The sequence below is a fragment of the Mytilus californianus genome, unplaced genomic scaffold (genome assembly GCF_021869535.1).
Source record: "Mytilus californianus isolate M0D057914Y unplaced genomic scaffold, xbMytCali1.0.p SCAF_3, whole genome shotgun sequence".
Lineage (NCBI taxonomy): Eukaryota > Metazoa > Mollusca > Bivalvia > Mytilida > Mytilidae > Mytilus > Mytilus californianus.
The window spans coordinates 53,122,134-53,147,032 of NW_026262679.1; the positions used below are offsets into that span (position 1 = coordinate 53,122,134).

General features: G+C 31.3%; 2 protein-coding genes across 2 annotated transcripts in view; one reads left to right on the forward strand and one right to left on the reverse strand.

Annotated features, from left to right (window-relative positions):
* Positions 1-5,970: 5,970 nt before the first annotated feature.
* On the reverse strand, positions 5,971-7,436 carry LOC127734875 (uncharacterized). The gene has a single exon (XM_052244925.1). The coding sequence runs from the start codon at positions 7,166-7,168 to the stop codon at positions 6,158-6,160; it is 1,011 nt and encodes a 336-aa protein (XP_052100885.1). The 5' UTR covers positions 7,169-7,436; the 3' UTR covers positions 5,971-6,157.
* A 4-nt stretch (positions 7,437-7,440) lies between these two features.
* LOC127734866 (DNA-directed DNA/RNA polymerase mu-like) overlaps positions 7,441-24,899 on the forward strand; it is a 66,721-nt gene continuing 49,262 nt past the window's right edge. The window contains exons 1-5 of the mRNA XM_052244910.1: positions 7,441-7,602; positions 10,294-10,483; positions 12,816-12,908; positions 15,662-15,841; positions 16,373-16,441. Of these exons, the coding sequence (XP_052100870.1) occupies positions 7,490-7,602; positions 10,294-10,483; positions 12,816-12,908; positions 15,662-15,841; positions 16,373-16,441 (645 nt within the window). The 5' untranslated portion in view covers positions 7,441-7,489. The remainder of the gene's footprint in view (positions 7,603-10,293; positions 10,484-12,815; positions 12,909-15,661; positions 15,842-16,372; positions 16,442-24,899) is intronic.

Below are 24,899 nucleotides of genomic sequence, written 5' to 3' on the forward strand. Positions count from 1 at the left end.
TAAGGGCAATGTTGGACAATGTATAAATTTCCTTGAATATTGCTAGGGTCAGCTGGAGAACATTAGTTGTATTTAAACCATATTCAGAAATTAATGTGTTCTTGATGTTGGTTCCAGTAAGAATTTTTTTTTATCAAATTATCATACCATGAAGCAAAGCATACTGAAATAAATTTTTGATGGTGTACATGCTGTACATAAACATTACAAATGGATAACATGTGGACATTTCATTCTGTATTAAATATCTAGTATTTGTTCAATTATCTTAAATCCACTAATTAGCAGTAAACAATCATTAACAAAGGTGATAAAACTGCCAAAGCATTAGGTATTTAACTTAATCCCATTGTCAGTTAATTAAGGCTACACAATCAGGTAACAATTTTACCGGAAACGCCGGTAGGCATGAAATTTGGAAATTTTATTTTTTTTAAAAGGCAGAGGGGGTATTCTTTTACTTTGGAGGGCAGAAGGGCGGGGGTAAGGGCACCAAGGGAGGCCGCCCTTCCATTAAGGGCAGGCGGGAACACTGATGAATGAATAATCAAGAGAGAATCATTCCCGCAAATTTCTTAATTGGTTATATCTTAAAAACAAGGACATGAACCCGTCATTTTTTCTACTTCTCAAGTTCCTTTATTTTTATACTTGTACTCAATTTATAACAGTCTTTTAAAAAGTTGTTATTTTGAAACAGACGAGCGGACATCCTTAAATCCAGGAGGGATATTCATAAAAGAAAAAATATGGTCTTCTAGTAAAATATGCCCTGCAGGAGGATGGTCACATGTACAATGTTTTAATGACAGCTTCATTTATTAACAGTTGTTTAATTTTTGTTACTTATCAAGAAAACATTGTTTTTACCTGCTCCACCAACAGCAAAAGACATGATGTAAATCTACAGGTATTGTTAAACTATCTTGGTATCTGCCTTTATCAAGTGGTTTTTTGAGGTCATAAAACAGGCCTTTGTTTTTTGTTTGAATTGTTACACATTTTGTTATGTCTGACCCTTTTATATTGGACTATACATCAGTCAAGGATATAACTCTATAGGGTTATTAGAGAAAAATAACATACATTTGTTATTGAGGACTAAAAAATCAAAGAACTGTGATAACATTTGTATGTTACATGTATCAAAGGGACAATATACATCATTAGTTTTGTTAAAATGTCTATAAGTGCTATTGATATTACTATTGTCTTTATGTATTCTAAACTATAGAAAAATATAACAGTTCATAGTTTGTCAATCATGCATAGTAAACCTATGTTATTACAGAAAAAATATGCCTGTAATAACTAAAGGGTGTTATTACAGCTTCTCTACATCACTCCAAAGCATTTGCTCAGACATACATCATGCTTAATTACAATGTATTTTAATTCATTGTAAGAAATCATGATCAGAGCATGTAATGAGGTTCTGCGCAAGTTTCCTAGTAATTCCCTAGTGTCTCATATAATAAGTTACATGCCTTTAATAACTAAGTCTTGTTATTACAGCTGAGTTTATCCCTTAAAAGCCTTGTCTCATTGATTTATCATGGTAAATGAAAAATGTATTAATCTAATTCAAAAATTAGTTATCAAGGCTATGCATTAAGTTTCTGCGCAAAGTTTCAAGAGTTCCCTAGAGCCCACTAAAAATTAAAACATTTATGATTTATTTTACAAAAAAACAACATTTGTTATTACAGATTTCAAAAATTGAAGGATTAAAGAGTAGACAACTCATCAAAGTATCTGTAATAACAAATGCAAGATAATTTTCTGTAATAACCCTATAGAGTTATATCTCTGACTGTACATTATTGGTTTTGCTCATTGTTGTAGACTCTACAGTGACCTATCATTAATTATATCTGCTTCATTTGGACTCTGCTGGATAGTTGTCTCTTAAAGACATTGACGATCAATCATGCCACATCTGCTATTTTATACTATATAGAGTTAAGCCATAAATTTTGATTCATAACAGAGGGAGGTCGGACCTTTATCGGGACTCCAGGATTGTCCATTTTTAAGTTCCAGATTTCGGGAAAGAGCTATATTATCATCAGGATTTAGTTTAATCGAGACACGGGATTTATGTGTATTTACGTCCGGGAATTCAGGATTTTTATTCATCAGGACTCTTGTTTGAAAAAAAAAATTGCATTAGCTTACCCCTTCTAGAGCACCTGTGTTTACTCGTGGTTTTTGTAGGAGTTCGTGCATGTTTTTAGCTCACCGGGGCCCAAAGGGCCCCATGTGAGCTTATGCCATCACTTGGCGTCCGTCATCGTCTGCTGTCGTCGTAAACTATTTAAAAAATCTTCTCCTCTGAAACTACTGGGCCAAATACCTTCAAACTTTACCTAAATGTTCCTTAGGGTATCTAGTTTATAAATTGTATCCGAAGTTTTGATCCATCGACAAACATGGCCACCATCGCTAAAAATAGAACATAGGGGTCAAATACAGTTTTTGGCTTATATCTCAAAAACTAAAGCTTTTAGAGCAAATCTGACATGGGATAAAATTATTCAATTGGTCAAGGTCTATCAGCTCTGAAATTTTCAGACGAATTGAACAACCTATTGTTGGGTTGCTGCCACCGAATTGGTAGTTTTAACAAAATTTTGTAGTTTTTGTTATTATTTTGAATATTATTATAGATGTATATAAACTGTAAGCAGCAATAATGTTCAGCAAAGTAAGATCTACAAAAAAGTTAATATGACCATAATTGTCAATTGACCCCTTAAGGAGTTATTGCCCTTTAAAGACAATTTTACACAATTTGTTCATCAAGTTTGCTAACATTTAAAAATCTTCTCATCTGAAACTACTGGGCCAATTACCTTCAAACTTTTACTAAATGTTCCTTAGGGTATCTTGTTTATAAATTATATCCGAAGTTTTGATCCATCGACAAACATGGCCGCCATGGCTAAAAATAGAACATAAGGGTAAAATGCAGTTTTTGGCTTATATCTCAAAAACTAAATCTTTTAGAGCAAATGTGACATGGGGTAACATTGTTTAATTGGTCAAGATCTATCGGCCCTGAAATTATCAGACAAATAGAACAACCCATTGTTCGGTTGCTGCCACCGAATTGGTAGTTTTAACAAAATTTTGCAGTTTTTTGTTATTATTTTGAATATTATTATAGATATATATAAACTGTAAGCAGCAATAATGTTCAGCAAAGTAAGATCTACAAAAAAGTTAATATGACCATAATTGTCAATTGACCCCTTAAGGAGTTATTGCCCTTTAAAGACAATTTTACACAATTTGTTCATCAAGTTTGCCAACATTTAAAAATCTTCTCTGAAATACAGGTGAGCGATTCAGGCTCTTGAGAGCCTCTTGTTTAGTGTTCTGTGTTCTGTTTGTGATTGTTCCTTTTCTACCTGTGTTTATTTGTACAATGGTTTATGTTATATTTAATACTACTTGGATATATTTGCACATTGTTTGTTCTATGGTTTTACAAATGTAAGTCTTTGGATTTCTCTGAAGATACTTTTGTTCATCTTGGTCAAAGTTATAAATGTAAGAGTATTAAAAATTAGTAAACCAAAGGACACGATTACACACAGAAACAAAACAGGATTTAAACAAGATGCGTCAGCACAAGATAGTACATATATTCAAAGAAAAAGTAACCCTTCCAAAGCGTCTAATTTTGACCCACAAAAAATTTGTTTGAGTTTCGTGTTACACAATCTTAAGTTTCGAAGCAGTACTCTACAATGTTATTTACAGAATAATGTCAGTCACTGCGGCAGTGTTCACCCATACCACAGAGCTAAATAGGGCCCATATTAAAATTTTTTAAAAAAGATGGACAAAATTAAATGGCATGACACAAATAAAGAATTACCCGAAAAAACAACATTGAATTCACTGTATACGCACAACTACATGACACTGTATCCTGGCTAGGGACTAGCACAAAAAAAAAAGGCAGAGTATAGAAGAGTGATAACGTATACAATATACTATCATACTCTCAGAGATCATACTCCAAGTAACTGACGAAAATGTCTAGCCTTCTTTTATTGAGCTCAAACTAGTTAACTTATAGACAAAAGTTTTTTAAGTTTTGGAATGTCGCAGTCTCCATGTATATATAATCTGATTTATACTAAGCTCACTAGATTATATTAATAAGATACAGGGAATCTGCACAACAGACTGACGGATTGCTTTGAACAGTATACAATCATTAATTAATGTATTTTGCCCAAAAAGCATGTGTTATTTTATCGGGATTTAGGGATATTGTGAAATAAGGCCCGGGAAATCGGGATTAAGCAAAAATAAACTGGGGATTTCGGGATTGGACCCCCTCCGACACCCCCCCCCCCCCCCTCATAACAGTAAAGTTGTTTTATACCGACTGGCGAGCTAAAAGCAACATATATTTTAATTCATAAATTTAAAATAAAAATGTCTAAAGTTTGTCAATAAAAATTGCACCTGATGGTCTATTTTCTCTGTTACAATAAATTGTTTATTGTGATAGGTATTCACAGGGGAACTTTTTGTGCCACCAATAGCTCTTCTCGTTCTATGCATGTCCAATTTTCAAGTTTTATTTCTGAAATGTGAATTGTAACAAATACAACAGATGATTTCTCCAAAGATCATTTCAATTAACAAATTATCTGTTTGATAAGGTCATGTGGTAATGTTGTGTATTAAGAGTGGGAAAATCATATCTGTCAATTGAGATGGACAAACTGACCTTCAAAGTAAAGTAACTGAATGAATATTTCCAACTTTAGGGTATTTTTTCCCTCCAGAAATAGATAATACAACAATATATTATATTACATGTATTAACATATTCTGTCACAATTCTTGATTATAAGTTAGGAGCACTGGTAAGAAATACCGAAATACAATGTATATGAACATTTTAATACTGGCTGCAGGTATACAATGAAATTAATAAGTTTTAAGTGTCATTTAGCAAGCTTATACACAGCAGTAAGAGTTCAGTAGCAGCTTTAACTTATCTTTGATGAAATGTGTTCATATATATATATATCTACAATCTTTACTTCAGTAGTAGTTGTATAGTTTATAGGCAAGATTGTACATGTAGTCAAATTTGTGATTTTATTTTAGATTACTTCAGTGTTGTACTAACTCAAACAAAGACAATGATGTTGGCTACTTTGTTATGCAGGTAAATGTATATGTACAAAGTGTTGCACAATATGAAAGAAAGAATTCAATGACTTTTCATCAGCTTCACTCTCTATCAGTCTCTTGAGCTCCTAGATATAGTTTAAAGAAATGGGTTGAACTTTCCTTCCAGTAAATTTTAGAAGGTGTACCATTTATTCTGGTCCTTTCTTTTAAGAAAATTCATAACCTCTCAATCTTGGAAAATGTTAAGGTTTCCTGTCTCAACATTGCCACATGGATCATATCTAAACCTTCAATTTTCAGTCAACTGCATGTAGAAGTGTTGTTTATAATAACAACAATGAAAAAAAGAGAGGATATCAGTTCATGAAATAAAATTACTATGCACACATTAAAATACCAAAAGCAAATTAAAGGAACAGTGATTTCATTGCCGATCACATGTAACAGTGAAAGGTTTAAAACATGGAGCACCTAACTGGAAGTTTTAAGATGTTCACTAGAATCCACTGAGTGGATTTCTTTGCTGGATGTTGATCATACTGTACATGTATCTGTGCATTGAAGCACACAATTGCACTCTCTGAAGTACTGTTATACAGGTATATGAACAAATGTATATATAATACAATTATAGTTGGTAATTAAGTTTCATAAACTTGATCATGTTGATCAAAGTACATTTATTATGAGAAAAAAAGTTTTTGAGCATTAGTAATATCATTAAATATTTCATGCACTCTGTAATTTGATACAAGAGGCTTGTCAGTATCTGAATCACTTATCTGGCAAAAATAATATACATGTATCCTTTTAATATTTATTTTTATGTTTTTAATATAACTTGAATGAATTAGACTTTAAAAAATAATAAGCGTAATAACTAAGCTTGGTAAATAATTAAATGTTCCAATGAATAATTGTTGAACTGAAAGGAGCAAATGCATGATTCAAACATGTACAAAAAGTAGACGTACAAGAATGTATAATGTAGCTACTGCAAATTCTTTAAAATATCTCTAAAAATATTTGCAAATGATTCCATACTATATTCTTTAAGTTTTCTTTGTAGTTTCTTCTTAACGTCTTCATTTGCTTTGCTTAATTGACTGAAATAACTACAAATGGTTCGAAAATCCATGGAAGATTCAGCATTGTTAAATTTCCATTCATACATCTCTCCTTCAGGGTAATTCACTGAAAAATGTTGTGCCATATTAATAAGCCAATTTATAAAAATATCTAAAAATCTAAAATCAAGAGAGGATGTCTGCACTAACAAATCAACAGGAACATTTTCAAACGTGATATTTGTATTATGTTGCAAATACTGAATTATAGAAGTGCAAATCATTTGGCTAACATCATCTTCAGTTAGACCTGATTGCAAGTACATCGTAACTATTACAGATATTCCATTTTTGAATTCAGTCATTCTTTGAAGTAATATTTTAATATATGAATCTGCTTTAGTCTCGTTAAGTCTTGGCACAATACTTGACAATCCATCTAATAACAATTTTGCTTGAGAATTCACATTAAGTAGGTCATTCTGTCCATCAGCACTGGACTTCATCATATCCTGACCAATTGTCAAAGTGGTCAAGTTTGATGATAAAACTGAACATTCAGCATCCGTTCTAAAACTGAAACTGTCCTGCTTCCCCATATATGCTAAAAAGAGATTCTCTACTAGACTCTCTGGAAAGTATGGATTCTGCATTAGAGTCAAAAACATTATCTGTGATGCTTTTCCAAGTTCATCAAAACTCATTTGACAACATGATGCTGGTGATAAATGTACTGTCATGACTTTTATCTGCTTGTCCAAGTCCTCTACAAACGATCTGGCCTTTAACTTCATATGAACTTCTTCAGCATATCTTGCCCAGTTAAAGGCGTTCTGTAAACTTTTTGCATCCCATTTCTTGACTTGATCAGAATGGGCTTTGTTTAAAGTTGTAACAAATGTGAATAGTTGTTTCAGAACTGTCTCTACTGACATCGCTGCTGGTTGTAATTGTTCCCGCGTTTTTTACTTCGAATTTTCCCGCGAAATATATATATCGGAACTCCAGGAAAGAGAGTGTTCATTCGTCATGTTTTCTCTTTGTCATTTTTTTTATGCACTTCAAATATTTAATGATTCAAATATTTACACGAAATTTCAAATGTGCGAACACTTAACGTAATTAAACTGTTTTATGTTTTAGAAATCAACACTTCACATGCAATCGAAAACGACAGAAGAGTTCCGAAATTATTTGTTTACATTGTAGCAGGAACATATATATTGACGTTAGATATACTGTTCCCAGATTGTAGAATGGATAACCCAGTAGTTTTATATTTAATGCCACATAAAATTCAAAAGAAGCGATATGATGACATGAAAAAAGCTGCAAAATGTAGAAAATTTAATATAGTGGATGACTTCAGGTGATCAACAATATGAGTCGAAAAACAACCAGTTTCATGCAACATTTACCACACCTCTCCCTAGTACAGACCCTAGTCCCTAGTCCTAGATTGATCAGAATGATCTGACGTCCAACGGCTGTTTTGCCAGACAAGCTGGGCCGTCCCACGGCTAACCAAAACCTTAAATTTATGATTTATCACACATAAGGGAACTAAAAACATTCTTATCAGAAGATCTGAAATTTTATACAATGTACTTATACCTTTTCCCCAACTAACCAGAAACTTAAATTATCACACGTTTGTGATCTAAAAACATTAATATCCAAAGATCTAAAATTTCGTATTGAGCAACTAAATACTTCAGAAGGAACATACGAACTACTAACATGTCTAAAGAACTGAAAATCCAACCAAACTGAAAGCAATTGGGATTCTGCGTCTGGAGCGATTTTCTGATTTGGCAGCAGGAAAATCGCTCTGGACATAGAATCCAAAAAGGGATTACAATTTGTTCAAACAAGATGTCATCATATTTTTTTAAATAAGCCCTCCTATAATAATAAATATCTAAATTGTTAAACTCATCAGTCATGGCAGGCACAATTAATACCAATCCACTGGATAATCAGAGGCCATTGTTACACCAGTATGAAAATAAAGTCAGAACATCTTACATTTTTATTGTACATTACTTAACCTGAAGTTATAGACCATTCTCTCTAATCATTTATTAATTACATGTACCAATCTGTATTCTAGGTTAATTTCATACCATATCATTGTATTTAAAATCTACAATGAAACCCCCATACACAAGCACAATTTACTACATGTATATCCATTACATGTGCATCATCATCAGATCATGGTTTGAGATTGGTTTGAAACTCAAGATCTTGCTGAATTATTTTAAAACTTTAAATGCACAGGAATACACAATAAAACATTTAAACAAATATCCTGTATTATTGAGCATTAGACAGGTTTTGGTCAATGATCTTTTTCTAATTTAAAATTGATGATCTACATGCCAGACAACCCTATGTCATGTTCACCTCTTTGCAGATGACACTATTAACATCGTAATCTTTTAGTAACTGTCACACCCTTCAATCAGACTATAGGTACAATAATTAGAACAATAGAAGCAAGAATGGTTAATGTAAACCCAGACAAATGTGAATTCATCCACTTAATAAGAAAATAAAAACCAATGATTTTTAAACATGCACTACACATTATCAAATATTAAAATCAACAGACAAAGAAAATATCTTGGCATACATGGCATAATTACCATCATAAATGATCAAACATGATATTTATTTATAAATACAATGTAACATAACTACAATTCTATACGACTGTCATACAAGTTAGAGTTTAATATTTATCTAGCTATAAAACTAGGTTTAATCCATCATTTTCTACATAAGGAAATGCCTGTACCAAGTCAGGAATATGACAGTTTGTTTTCCATTCGTTTGATGTCAATGGATGTGGTTGAGCTTCAAATGATTTTGCCATTTGATAAAGGACTTTTTGTTTTGAATTTCCCTTGGAGTTCGGTATTTTTGTTATTTTACTTTTTACAACTAAGCAAATGCAGCACTAAGATTTATCAAGAGGAATGTAAAGACCAACAGTAAAAAATAAGAATTAGCTAAGCAAACATATTTCAGGCCAAAATTTAATTATTGTAGTGTTATAAGCTAGGGATGCCTGGTACACAATCATATTATGGTAGAAACAATAAATAAATAAAATCTAAATGATTCACAGGAGAGCTGCCAAGTATACTTAATTAATACAACTAACATAGTACAGATAAGTGCCATGCTTAAAAACCACAGCTAGTCAACTCTGCAACTGGGAAGAAATCTATCAACTACCATGCTCTTCAAAATTCAACATCACACTAGTTTCCATCTCAAACATGCATTATCATGTACTTTTTACCTTCTGTGAGAACATAAATTTGAACAGCCTAAAGCCCTTAATCATAATAATCTCTAACAAACTTTCATTCATTTTCATTTTGTCTTGCCAGATCTACTAAGTAGTTGGATGAGACTTATGCATGCTGTTGCTAACTGCGACAAAAGCATCAACAAATTGTTTTTGTGATTAGCCCAGTTTTAGGGGAACCACTATACTAATGTTAGATCAATGATATTTAATATTCAGTTGTATGTATTCACTTTTTTTCACATCTCATTTTCATGGAGATTATTATGCCTTGCCCCCTCAGTCATGGTCTATTGACAATTTTTTATTTATTGAAACTTTTGCATACATTGTATTTTGAGAAAAGGTTAGTTTAATCAGAAACACTAATAGTACATCAATGATATTTGGTATGCAGTTGTATTAGCATTGGCATATATATATATGTCATTTCTACAGAGATTATTTGGCCCTGCATCCTTCATTCCTTGGTCATTGTTCATTGACTTTTAAAGTTTTATGTATGTATTGGTACATGACATTGTTTACATATTAAAGTGTTGCTATTTTAACTTAAAAAATTGCATTAAACTATCAATATTACATACAGGTAGACATATGTCTATGAAAACAGTTTATTATAACGAATGCTATGACAATTGAATGAAATTTTTTTATCCTCCTACACATGCATGAAATATTTACCAATGGACATTAAGCAATCAACAATCAATCATGTATTGTTTATATTAATTTCAGGCCTGAAGTTACACATGTAGTTACAGAATTTGATACACAAGAACAAGCAGTGAAGCACATTGGTACAGAGGAAAATAATGAAGAATCACCGGAATTTTTGAACATTTCCTGGTTTACAGAATCTATAAAGGCAAGAAAACCAGTTGAAATTCTGGACCGTCATCGTTTGTTAAGGAATACACAAGAAGAAGTATGTACTTTTATCATGTTTGGTAATGATATGAATTACAGCTCTTATATATACTGTAAATTTTACAAAAATGTACTTAATTTTATGGATACTTTTTTTCAACTGGATAAATATGTTTGTGATTGTCTACCAGTTTTGTATTCATTTAAGACTACTGGTAGATCCAAGTTTGAGAATATTCACAATTATTTAGATTTGTGTTATTTTTCTACTTGCCAAAGTCATGTAAAAAATTGATTAATTTACCTGAGTAAAAAAAAATATCTTCTAAAAAGACGAAAATACATGTTTCAAATAAAAAAAATGCATGTGATGTATTTTTTCAATAACGATAATATATTTTCAATCTGTTCAATATAAACACTGATTTTATTATAAAAAGTTGATTTCTGACAAAATTTTCAACATTGTTCCTATTGAAATTTGTTTTTTTGTGTGTTTGACAAATTAAAACCGGAAAATGACAATGTTTAAATTAAGGCCTTCTTAATTGTATTCTGTAACTAAACAAAAACCAAAAAAAAAATGCAAATTTCAATAGGAACAATGCTAAAAATTTTGTCAGAAATCAACTTTTTATGATTAAATAAGTGTTTATATCATGTATATTGAACAGATTGAAAATATATTATTGCTATTGAATAAATACAAAATCACATGCATTTTTTTAGTTGGAACATGTATTTTTATCTATTTAGAAGATAATTTTTTTACTCAAGTAAATTAATCAATGAGTGATGGATTTTTCTTAGAAGAAATTTTTTAAAGGTCCCAGTGAATAAACTACACAGAGAACAATAGTTAATGTATTTATTCAATAGGACAATAGAATTGCCAAAAGTTTAAATAGATTGAACAATAGATGAATCTGTGGAAAAGTTTCATTTGGTTTGCAATAATAAATGGAAAATTTGATTTCAATATATGTTATTCGAAGCTGTCTCTTGTCATAGAAACTTAAAATGTACAGTACACTCAAGATGTTTCAAAGAATGCCATTCTTGGTGGTAATTTTCCACAGTGAATTCTGGTGTTAAGGAGTGATTCACTTTGATAAACAATATTGGAGACTTGTGTAAACAGAAGTACAATGAATATTTCCTTTGGAAACTTTTAACACTTATCAGTTGTTATAAGGTGATTTAGTCAAAATTATTCTTAGTGGTGAATTTTCTTAATATATGCCAGTGATTGTTCCAGACCCACTTTAAAACATCTTTCTGTTTATTTCAGATATAATATGTCATGGTATTATCACTCCAAATCACAATCATCCTGATTTACAGTAATTCAATCAACACCATTGTGACCAGCAAGAGTGATTTTTAGCTAAATCACTTTGTGTACTGTAAATTCAGAAATTATTGCGAGGTTTTTATTAATGTGATTTATGGGACTGGGTGAGTATCGCAATAATAAGAACTCACATTTTAACATCTGATACATATAACTGTATGCAGATTTTACTAAAATCGCAATAATTAATCTCACATTCTTGTCCATTCTTCCAGAATCGCAATAATAAATGAAAGCAATAATTTCTGAATTTATAGTATCATGTAGTATATTGTTACTGGGTTGTAAGTCAGAGATATTGAGTGTTATCACTCTTATTATTCCACTGCATGTACATATTGATAGTTTAATCAATATTTGATTGGTTGAGACTATCCCGTGTGACATTGAACAAAACTTCATATTCCCCTCTGAAGATCGGTCTTCTTCTTGCGACGTTTATGTGCGGTTAATGTACATAACATTTTCAACGAGTTTGTTTATAAATAGCGATATTAAAAGTCATTATCATGTTCAAAATTATTTCAGACGTTAAAGCAAAAAGACTTATAATTAACTCTTGATCAGTACTATTTATCAATGTTAATGTCGTGTTTAGTTATAAAAACAAGCGGATAAAAAATAAATGTAAGTGAATTAATATTTTATGTTCCGGTATGTAAACAAAGTACAGGCAGTGGAATAAAACATTCATTTCCTATGGCATCGGGAGATATGAAGATTTGATCATCCTTGAAAAGTCATATTTCCCTCGTGAAATATGAATTTCAGGGGTGAACAAATCTTCATATATCCCTCAGGCACGGGAAATAAATATATAATAGCCAGCAATCATCCTGTTTCACTTTGATTCCCTCTAGACCAACACGGTTGATATTTGATAAGATAAAATAATCTTGTGTGTTCTTGGGAGTCTGAAACCACTTATAAATAAAAGATAAACAGGAAGTGTTATTTTTAAAAGATATTTATTTTTTGTATCATATAAATTTTTGTTTAAACCATAAGTCATTGAATGAATATTACTATATTGCAGGTAGAAGAAAACGAGGAGGCATCAGAACCTAGATTTCCAGAGTGGGCATGTCAGAGATCGACACCATTGAAACATCAAAATGATTTTTTGGCTGTAAGAAAACTAAATTTTCATATGAATTTGTGTTTGAAGTACATGTATTCATATGATTGCAGTGATCCCTTCAAGTTTGATATGTGTAATTTGACCTTTCCCTCATTGACTTTCAGTATATTATTTAGTTGTTATGCCATAATTTACGAGACGTAGTGGAGGGGGCATTAAGTTTTACTCTTGTCCGTCTGAACATCTGTACGTACGTACGTACGTCCCAAAATTGGTTTCCGTTTTCTAAATTGAGTTTCCCTCAACCAAATGTTATGAAACTTATACACAATGCTAATTACCACAAAACACAGATCAAGTTTGAATTACAAAACACAGATCAAGTTTGAATTGTGGTGTCACTTTAACCGTTCTAGAGTTATGCCCCTTTATAAATGAAAAAATTACAAAATTTTTAGTTTCCGTTCTCTAACTTTAGTTTGCCTCAACCAAATGTTATGAAACTTATACACAATGCTTATTACCACCACATACAAATCAAGTTTGAATTTTGGTGGGGTCACTTTAACCGTTCTAGAGTTATGCCCCTTTATAAATGAAAAAATTACTAAATTTTTAGTTTCCATTCTCTAACTTAAGTTTGCCTCAACCAAATTTTATCAAACTTATACACAATGCTTATTACTACAAAACACAGATCAAATTCGAATTTTGGTGTCGTCACTTTAACTGTTCTAGAGTTATGCTCTTTTATAAATGGAAAAATTGCAAAATTTTAGTTTCTGTTCTCTTACTTAAGTTTGCCTCAACCAAATGTTATGAGACTTATACACAATGCTTATTACCACAAAATACAGATCAAGATTGAATTTTGGTAGCGTCACTCTAACTGTTCTAGAGTTATGCCCCTTCATAAATGGAAAAATTGCAAAATATTTAGTTTCCGTTCTCTAACTTGAGTTTGCCTCAACCAAATTTTATGAAACATATGCACAATGCTTATTACTACAAAATAAAGATCAAATTTGAATTTTTGTGGGGTCACTTTAACAATCTCGAGTTATGCCCCTTTATAAATGGAACAAAATGCAAAATTTTTAGTTTGCGTTCTCTAACTTAAGTTGCCTCAACCAAATGTTATGAAACTTTTACACAATGCTTTTTACCACAAAACACAGATCAAGTTGAATTTTGGTAGCATCACTTTAATCATTATCGAGTTATGCCCCTTTATTAATCGAAAAATTGTAAATTTTTAGTTTCCGTTCTATAACTTAAGTTTGCCCCAACCAAACATTATGAAACCTGTACACAATACTTATTACCTTAAAACTCAGATCAAGTACAAATTTGGGAAGTGTCACTCATCATTCTTGAGTAATGTCCCTTTACAATGCTGTATGCAAGCAGGGGCATCATCTGTGTCCATGGGGACACATTTTCCATTTATTTATGTTATATCAATTGTGCAGGTCAGAGTTTTCTGTATGTGTATTCTTGTTTGTACTTTGGATTGTTTTTTTATATTATCTTTGATGATAAAATATCTGTTAATATTTGAAAGGTTAACAATGCTAATAATTACTGTAAATTCAGAAATTATTACAATGTTTTTATTAATGAGATTAACACGACATGGTGATTATCGCAACAATAAGAACTTGCATTTTGATATCTGATACATATATATGTATGCAGATTTTCCTGAAATCGCAATAATTAATCTCACATTTTTGTCCATTCTTCAAAATCGTACTAATAAATGCATGCAATAATTTCTGAATTTACAGTATGCTTTTAAAATGCATGGTATTTAAAAATTGATATACTGAGTAAAACAGTAAGGTAATTTGAATTTTAATGAGGGAGAAAAATAACACAACTTTTAATTATTTCAACTTTTAATTGATTTTAGAATACATAACAGAAATGTAAACATAATCAATTCCAAATTGATTATACACCAATTATTTCACACAATTGATTCCTGATTTGTACGCCCTGCCTACAAAAATAAGGAGCATTATCTTTTCCAGTCTATTTGTCTGTCCATCCTGTATTAGTTTAATATTTGGGTTTGAGGAAGTTCCATATAAAGTTGTGGTCACATCAACTTTAAACTTTGTTTAACTTTTCATTATGATATAAACTTTTAAAAGTGTATCTCAAGTTTAGGTTTGACCCATAATTCAGTGAAGCAGCAACCCTGCAGAAAAAGTTAACAAAAATGAATATGTGTATTAAAAATCACCATACATTGTACCTTCAACAATCTGTTATCCTCACTAAATATGGCAAAATTTGTCATTTAGCGTTCAGAAGAGATAAAGATCAATTTTTAGTCCAAATAAGGGACCTATGGCCGAGTGGTCTAAGTAGTTCCACACTAGTGATAACTAGCCTGTCAACACTGAGGTTGTGAGTTTGCAACCACGCTCGAGGCAAGGTGCTCTCTACTTAATTGACAAAGATTGCCAGTGTTCCTGCTGAAGTTTGTGGTTCTCTCTGTGCACTCTGGCTTCCTACACCACCAAGAACTGTACGGCATGATATAGCCAACAGTGCTGTTAAACAACAACAATCTATCAGTCCAGATGGAAAAAAAAAAATGGTTTAACTGAGAGTTATTCCTTGCCATGTAAAAATTCTTATTTTGTTTTTGTTAATGGATTTTTTAATAATAAAAATGAATTGAAAAAATAGGAAATTGCATGTATAGGCGCATATAAGATTTCTTGTGGTGCTATTTTTTATATATAGATGGTGATGCGTTGATAAAAAATGATTTTTTTTAATTGCAGACACAATTAGAGATTCTTCAAAAATATGCAGAGATGAAGGATGAAAACAATGATTATTCCAGAGCACTGGCCTTTCGCAGAGCATCCTGTGTGGTCAAAAGTTTTCCTGTTACTGTGACAAATGTTAATCAACTAAACGGGATAAACCATGTTGGTCCACATAGTAAGAGAGTAATCGGGGTTAGTAGAACCATCCATGGCTTTAAGTATATACTGAAACAAAATCATTGAACATTTAATTTACTCAAGTAAAAATGACTAAATTCAGGTTATCTTTAAAATGGGCAAAGTCAATGCTTTTCATGACTTATTCTTTTTTTTTTATATAAATTTTATTCAAACTTGAGCATAAAATAGTGTAACGGAACATGATAAAAATATATGTTATCAATTTGAATGCAGTTTTTTTACTGATTTTTCTGTTGTTATAAAAAACAATCATTATAACAAATTTTAATCTAGATAATATGATAAAAAAGAACTGAGTCAATATAAACTATTTTAAACAATGTTAGAAATGTAAATGTCGAGATTATAATTAATATCGGAAACATTTAATTAGTATCAGTAAAAGAATATGCTACTGCAATGTAAATGCCTGATAAATCTGCTTTGCATCATCTCCTTTGGAAATTTAATTGCCAGGATATGCTGAATTCAATGATTTATATTTGGTTTTATTTTGAAATCATGAGTTTATATATTCATTAGGAATTACTGGATGGGTATTGTGATGAGATCAGTCGAATAGTAAATGAAGAATGGTTCGAAAAAATGAAGGTAAATTTAAGCCTTATATTTTATACCTCATATATTTCAAGGTACATGTTGTTACTGATATTTCATTATGCATGCCAAATTACTATTGCGCTTTTTTAGACATTTTGTTTTTCTTGAATTACAGTCCTAAATACTTCTAAGAACCCACCTCATTTGAAATGAAAATTTTGGCAAAAAAGGGGAAAAGATACTAAGCATACTAAGGGGCAACCAAAAACCATTATCTGAAGTAAAACAACAATGCCATGTCCAACAAAAAAATTATGAAAAAAAAAACATTTTACAGAAAACTAAATATTGAATAACAAGAATTTCACTAAAAACCAGAGTTTAACAGATTAGGACATCATTCTGAAAGTTAATGAAATAAACATTTTGCATCAAATTTTAGTGTTATTGCCAAGAAAAAATTTCAAAATGACCTTTACTTTTATGTTTAATCATTGCAAAAATATAAACATAAAAAGAAAGAAAATATGGGAAATAAGTTGACTATTTTTAAAGATACTGTGGGTTCATTTATTTTCGTGGGTACCAATTTTCATGGATTGAGGAAAACTTGCATATTCGTGGATATTCAATTTCGTGGTTTGGGCAAAGTCTGGATACAATCCTTTAGACAATTTGTAATTTGTTGAACATTTAAATTCGTGATTGCTCTGTACCAACGAAATCCACGAAAATTAGTATCCAACGAATATTAATGAATCCACAGCAATAAATATAAAACTAGACATGGACAAGTCACCAAACGATAGACAAGCTTCCTTACAACAAGCTCTTTTTAAATCAACACAAGTCTGGCAAAAGTGTAAGCAAATTGGTATGACTCATAACATAACACAAGATTTCCATGGCTGAGAAACTCCTAGGTCATAGTTATAATCATTCTGTGATTTATTTTTCAAAGCTTTAATCATTATTTTCTTATACTCGTATTTTTAGAAGTTTCATTTTCCTCAAATTGCTTAGCATGATTTTAATTGCATTAAATATTTCCTTATTCCTGTACGTGAGATCAATGTAAAGTGTATTTATGATTAAATGAGAAGAAGTGTATACATAATACTGACAGCAAACCAATTATGAAAATCAAAAATACATCTAGAGGTCAAAATACGGTTTTCAACAAAAGACAAGTGTTTTAACAATATGTTGAAGATCAAACACCTCTTCATTTCTCATGTAAAATAATATTTTTTACAATTATGCATGTATAGCATCTTTAATTTTGTCCCAGAAAATGACATTGCCGTGCTCATCATTGGGATACTCAATGTATGACTGTTTCTGTATCAGTTCATATAAGACTAGTGGTAACTCTTTTGGAAGCAACTTCTCATAAAATACGAGAAATAACACGTTTTTTCCATTCCTCGAATGAATACTTTCCATTCTTGCCATGTTGAATTCAAGCATACAGTAATAAGACTCAAGAAAAGATCGGCTAATTATGCATATAGTTTTTCGGCTGTTTTGAATAGCGCTGATGATATTTTGTGTTATCTCTTCTCCTGGTATGAAATCTCGCTGATGTATGCATAATTTCATATTTCCATTTTCTTCAAGATTTTTGATACATTCTTCTATAATAAATTTTTGATCATTTTCAGAATAAGAAATAAAAGCATCGTAAACATATTCATTTAGATTTTCTTCCATGTTCCTGTGAGATGTGTACTTTAACTTTGCTGTGTAAAATAAATAACGCAATTTCCATCTGTGTCTATAAAAAATAGCTGCTGATAATACTGCTATAAAAGCCAAAACAGTAAATGACACACTTATTATCAAATAAAATTGATTTGAACAGTCTCGCTGTAGATTAAGTATTATGTCTTCAAATGAATTGGGCATCGAAAAACTTCCATTTTCAAATGTACATCTGAACTGCATAAAATTGGTAAAATGTTTATGACCAAGCCTCATCCAGTTCAAAAATGGCAATGTAAAACAGCTACACTGAAGAGGGTTATTACTGAGGTCAATTCTTGCATTGACATTGTTCTTGATAACCTTGTCTAGCTCCTTTATTGATTGGTCACTCAAATATTTTATTTGATTGTTTTTGAGATTTAAAATCTCTAAATTCACCAGAGAAGTCATATCGAAATTACTAGCTTTCAGAAAATTAAATCTTAAATCAATAACTCTGAGGTACTTTTGTCCGATGAAGATTGTAGTGTGAAGTTTGTAAATAGAGTTGTTTGACAGACTTATATATTCCAATTTACTCTCTTGTATCCAGAGGCTATTATTTGCCAGATAATTTCCAAGTCTGTTATCGTCTAAATTTAGAAATGTGACTTGTTTGATGTTTAGTTTTAATGCCTCCAAAGAATTATCACAAAGATTAAGAGTTCTAAGGCTTGGTGGCACTTTTACAGGCATGTCCCATTCATTAAACTGTACTTTTAAATTATTTGTAAAATGCAGTTCTTGAATAGGTGCTTTATTCAATTCAACACTTATATTATTCATTATGTTTGAAAGAGAGACTGAGTAAACTGAATTGAAAAGATAATGCATTTTAAGTATTTCAATGGTTGTATTTGACAAACCAGCAATTAAAGCAAGCAGTTCATCTTCATGTATATCTGGACGATACCAAAGTGATCCATTAAGTTGTAATAATTTCAGCTTCATTAATTTTGAAAATTCATCATGTTTTTTATTGTATACATTAAATGAACAATGGTTGAAATATACATGTGTTAAATTTGGTGTGTACTTGAACGTGTCACTTTCTAGAATAAATGTTTGACAGTTACAAGCATTGAGTAAATAAAGGTTTTTAAGGGAGGAGAACCCATTCCCAAGAATTGCTTTATCACCAAAACCAGTATTAACGTCCAGTTCTAAAATTTCTAGCATTGTTAAATCAGAAATTGTTTTATCTGGAAAAACTATATTACGAAAAATTTTGGGCGAAAAATTGTTGTTTTGAATAGAAAGCCTTGTGAGCAATTCTAAAGGTTTAAAACTTCCTGTTGGAATGCTGGATATGTTATAATGAAGTTTATTATCATTCAAATGAAGATTTTGAAGGTTTTGAAGTCCTACAAATGTTTGTTCATTTATTCTTTCCAATGTATTGAATGATAGATCCAGATCGGTAAGCCATGACATATATTCAAAGGTTTTATTTAGCATTCCACTAGTCAACTTGTTATTGTTCAATTTTAGATGCTTCAGGTTTCCAAGTCCATTGAATGTTTGATCGTTCATTGTCTGTAACTTGTTGAAAGAAAGGTCAAGTACTGTTAAATTAGTCATATGTTCAAAAGTACTGTTTGGTATTTGGGTTATGAGGTTATGTTGTAAATTTAGATAAACTGTGTTTGGTGGTATATAGGGAATGTTTTTCAGATTTTTATATGAACAATCAACATTAAGTTCTCCTTTCTTGTAGAACTTTGCACAGGGGAATTCCAATTGAAAATTTCTAGGAGAAGCATTGTTAATATCTAGAAAATTGCTGCTAAACAGTATCATCATGAACTTGGTGAATATGACTGCATCCATAATGTTCAACTTGGCAGTTTTTCTGAATTGTTACTTATCTGGAAGAAAAACATTGAAGTATACTATTAAATGAGAAATTAATGCATGCACTTATTATTGTAATCCAAGGAACCCAAGCAAAAATGCAATGTTTTATTTTTGCTATCTAACGAGATCTCAAATATTTTTTGTAAGTTATTAATCATTGTAGGTCACGATGTTTACATTTTCTATAAGTAAACATCGTTTTTTGATTCATTGATAAGATAACCTTCAATTATTTTTCTGTAAATGAATACACATTTCTCATCTGGTGTCACAATTAAAGGGATCTAGAAACGACATACATAATTTCAGCTTATTGTTTCATGCCAACTTTGAGGATCTAGAAACTTGTTTGAACCATATCATGTGTAGTGCAAGGCCCAGCTTTGGTTATTTGACACTAATCAGAAAGTTCAAATTATGAATATATTTGAAACTTTTTTGTCTTTATAGAAACTTTGAACTTATAGGATAGGAAAGATTATTTTAGAAATGAGAAAATACATTAGAAAGGTATACAGCTTCTCTAAAGGACATTTTTGTCTTTTTTATCTCACAATCTAAATAACTAAATGAACATTTTTATATCCCTGCCAAACAGAGTGGAGGGTATATAGGAATCCTCATGTCTGTCCATCGGTCCATCACACTTTTGGTTTCCAGACGAAAAATAGAGAACCTGTTTTGAAATGATTTGGAATTTTAATGGAATGTTTTGGACCACTAAAGACAGATTAAGTTCTATTTTTCATCTTTTTACTTTTACTGTTTTAGAGTTATGGTACTTGAATGCTGGAAATATTATAATTTTTTTTGTTTCCTGATGATAGATAGAGAATTGTTTTTTGAAATTAATTGAAGTTGAAATGGAATATTTTGGACCACTTAAGATCAGTTTTGGTTTGATTTTCATATTTTGTACTTTTACTGTTCTCTCATGTACTTGATTGTTGAAAAAATTCTAAACTTTTTGGGTTTCCAGATGGCAAATAGAAAACCGCTTTTAGAAATTAATTGAATTTTTAATGGAATGTTATAGACCACTAAAGACGGGTAAAGTTCTATATTTGGTCGGTTGCACTTTTACCTTTCTAGAGTTATGGTTTTGATTGAAGGGAAAAATTCTATTATTTTTGGTTACCAGATGATAAATAGAAAACGGCTTTTTAATATTGATTGAAATTTTAACAATTTTAACGGGATGTTTTGGACCTCTAAAGACCGGTTAAATTATATTTTTGTTGTTTTTACTTTTACATTGTTCCAGAGTTATGGTACTTGATTGTTGGAAACATTTGAATTTTTTGGGTTCCAGATGACAAAAAGGGAACTGATTTTTGAAATTAAATTAAATTTTGATGGGATGTTTTGGACCACTAAAGACCAATTAAATGATATTTTCATTGTTGTCGAGCCTGCGACTTCTGTCGCAGAGAGCAAGACATAGGGATAGTGATCCGGCAGTGGCCACGGTGGCATTAACAAACTTCTTAAAAGCTTAATATTTCAGAAGGTAGAAAACCTAGATCCTTCAGTCATACTTTGTAAATGGATACCTTATGTTGTGAAGTTTCCGTCATATGTCCATTGTCCTTGACCTCATTTTCATGGTTCAGTGACTACTTGATTTTTAGTATTCTGAATTTCTCTCTTATTATGAGTAATAAGATAACTATATTTGGTATGTGTGTACCTTGCAAGGTCCTCATGCCTGTCAGACAGTTTTTGTTTGACATCGACCTCATTTCATGGATCAGTGAACAAGGTTAAGTTTTCGCGGTCAAGTCCATATCTCAGATACTATAAGCAATAGGTCTACTATATTTGGTGTATGGAATGATTGTAAGGTGTACATGTCCAACTGGCAGTGTCATCTGACCTTGACCTCATTTTCATGGTTCAGTGGTTATAATTAAAGTTAAGTTTTTGTGTTTTGGTCTGTTTTTGGGATACGAGTGCCGTCAGGCAATCTGTAGACTTTTACCATTGACTCCCTTCCAAGACTCTCATGTCAACCGTTTTGTGTTTACATTAATAGGAACAACTCAGGTTCTTAAGATTGTCCTGTTATAAAAAGTAAAAACAAACAAAGAGATTGAATTTAAACAACATTCTGTTAAATATCTTCTCATAATCCTCCTGTTTTGATATCTCCCTTTTTCATTTGCGTTTATTTTCCAATACGGAAAATCAGAATTAGGCAGTATTTATATTTAGGGTTTTATATATGTAGAATCACGTCACAGAGGGAATTCCGCAACCCGAATAATCCAGTCGTCATATTACGATCACTTCGATCACTCCATTAACGCCGGTCAACCAGAAATTAAAAATAAGCTGCATCATTGGATCAATGTATCCTGACATATGGCGTGAAAAAAGGAGGAGTTTAAAATTGTTTGTAAACATGTGCAATGGAGCACGAAACGTGTTTTCAATTTACACACATGTTTGAACAGAAGAATTTAGCAAAGGAATGCAGACGAAATATTCAGAAGATTCACGGTGAAATCAATTTAACTAGTAGAAATTTTGAAGTCAGTTTACGGTGGTGTTGAACTGCGTGATGGTTTTGAACAAGAATGTTTTGTTTGCAGTAAGAAGTGCCATAATGTCATACAGGGCATCCTGAATGATCCAGTCATTATATTACGATCAATTCGATCACTCCAATAATTTGAATTTTCCAAATTTCATGGAATTTTATTGTACTACCTGGATTGGGTTAATTTGATCAAAAGGGCAAAATTTTGAAGGAAAAACAAATTTTAATGTAATTTTTTTAGTTTTTTACGGAGAAATTAAAATGTACTCAGTTATTCGTAATGGGGAAAGTAATTTAGACATCAATGAACATAATGAATAGCTTTATTTTTTAACAAGACATCAATGAATAGCCAGTATTTATATCTCAGTCATCAAAATTTCCTGAAACATGTTTAATATATTAAATGAACAGTGGACATAATCAAGAAATGCATCAGAAGAAAAAGGTTGATTATTTCATACTGACAGAAGATACAGAAGCATGAGTAGCAAAATCTCATGTACAAAAAATGTATGGAACTTATAATTTGGTATGCTAGAAATGCTACATAAAACTCATCAGTGGCACATGAATCAAAACAGTAAGAAAGTCAAATCAAATACAAAGTTGAAATTTAAAGAACATAAAAAAACAGTGTTTTGTTTAATCCATTAGATTTTTTTTTTAGATTGAGATACCGTTTTCCAAAAAGCTTTTCATTAATGTTAGAATTTACAATCTTGCCCGCGATTATCATTTAAATGTGTGCAATTTTGGAAGATGTCTAGGATTTTAACATTTTGGGCCATAAGAATCCTAAACCCAAAGAAAGAACCGATTGACTTTTGTGTGCTTGTACAAATGTATATTTTTGACACTTAGTATGTGGGATTGATAACATTTAGAAGGAATCTATACTACTAAAGGAAGAGACTGATTTCATTGAGCCCCAAATCCTCAGAAACCATACAAAGTCAGAAATATTTTGATGCATGAGCAATAGGTCAACTATATTTGGTATATGAAATGATTGTTATGTGTATATGTCTATCTGGCAGTTATCATCTGACCTTGACCTCATTTTCATGGTTCATTGGTCAATGTTAAGTTTTCCTGGTTAAGTTTGTTTCTTAGATACTATATGCAATAGGTCAACTATATTTAAAGGATGTAATGATTGTAAGGTGTACATGTCTGTCTGGCAGGGTTCATCTGACCTTGACCTTATTTTCATGGTTCATTGATCAATGGTAAGTTTTCCTGGTTAAGTTTGTTTCTTAGATACCATGTGCAATAGGTCAACTATATTTAAAGCAAAGAATGATTGTAAGGTGTTCATGTCTGTCTGGCAGGGTTCATCTGACCTTAACCTCATTTTCATGGTTCTTTGCTCAATATAAAGTTTTCATAGTTTGGTCTGTTTCTTGTAAACTATAAGCAATAGGTCAACTATATTTGGTGTATGGAATGATTTTACGGTGTACTTGTGGCTGGGCTTATCTGACCTTGACCTCATTTTCTTTGATCATGTTAAGTTTATGTGATACTTGTAGTAAAACTTTGTATTAAGGGCTAACATCATAAAATCAATGGTCAGTAAAGCAGGCGAGACATTTCAGCGTGCGCACTCTTGTTTTCACTTTTACCGTTCCAAAGTTATGGTATTTGATCGTTGAAAAATTTTGATTTTTTTTCTCGAGATGATAGATAGAGGACTGCTTTTTGAAAATAATTGAAATTTTAATGGAATGTTTTGGACCACACTATACAGGTTAAGCTAGATATTTTTTGTTTTCACTTTTACCGTTCCAGCATCGTTAAATCAGAAATTGTTGGAAAAATTCTGTTTTTCGTTTCCAAATGATAGAGAACCATTTTTTTAAATGAAATAAAATTTTGAATGAATATTATGGACCACTTAACTTCTGACTGGTTAAGTTCTCTTTTTTGTTGTTTTCACTACTACCGTTCCAATTCAAAATGCCAGCTTTTATTTTTGAGAAAAGTATCCCATCGCTATTTTTGCAATAATAGAAAAACTTGCAAAATTTCTGAATTGACGGTACTTGATTATTGGAAAAATTTTTAAATTTGTGGATTCAAGGTAATAAATGTGATCCCCTTTTTAAAATTATTGATATTTTAATGGAGTGTTTTGGACCACTAAACAAAATCATGATCTCTCAATTTTGTGGGTATCTATGATCACTTAGATCTCCTCTATAGTTTTTCAATTTTTATACTTCTATTTATATGGCCTCGCAATAAAGCTGTCGGGGCCATATAGTTTTACCCTTATCCGTCATTCTTTCACTCTGTCATTCCATCATTCCATCATTCTGCAATGAACAGTACAGACTTTTTTCTAAACACCTTTCATAT

Coding starts and splice junctions, on each gene's coding strand:
- LOC127734875 (XM_052244925.1), bottom strand. CDS start 7,168: ATGTCAGTAGAGACAGTTCTGAAACAACTATTCACATTTGTTACAACT.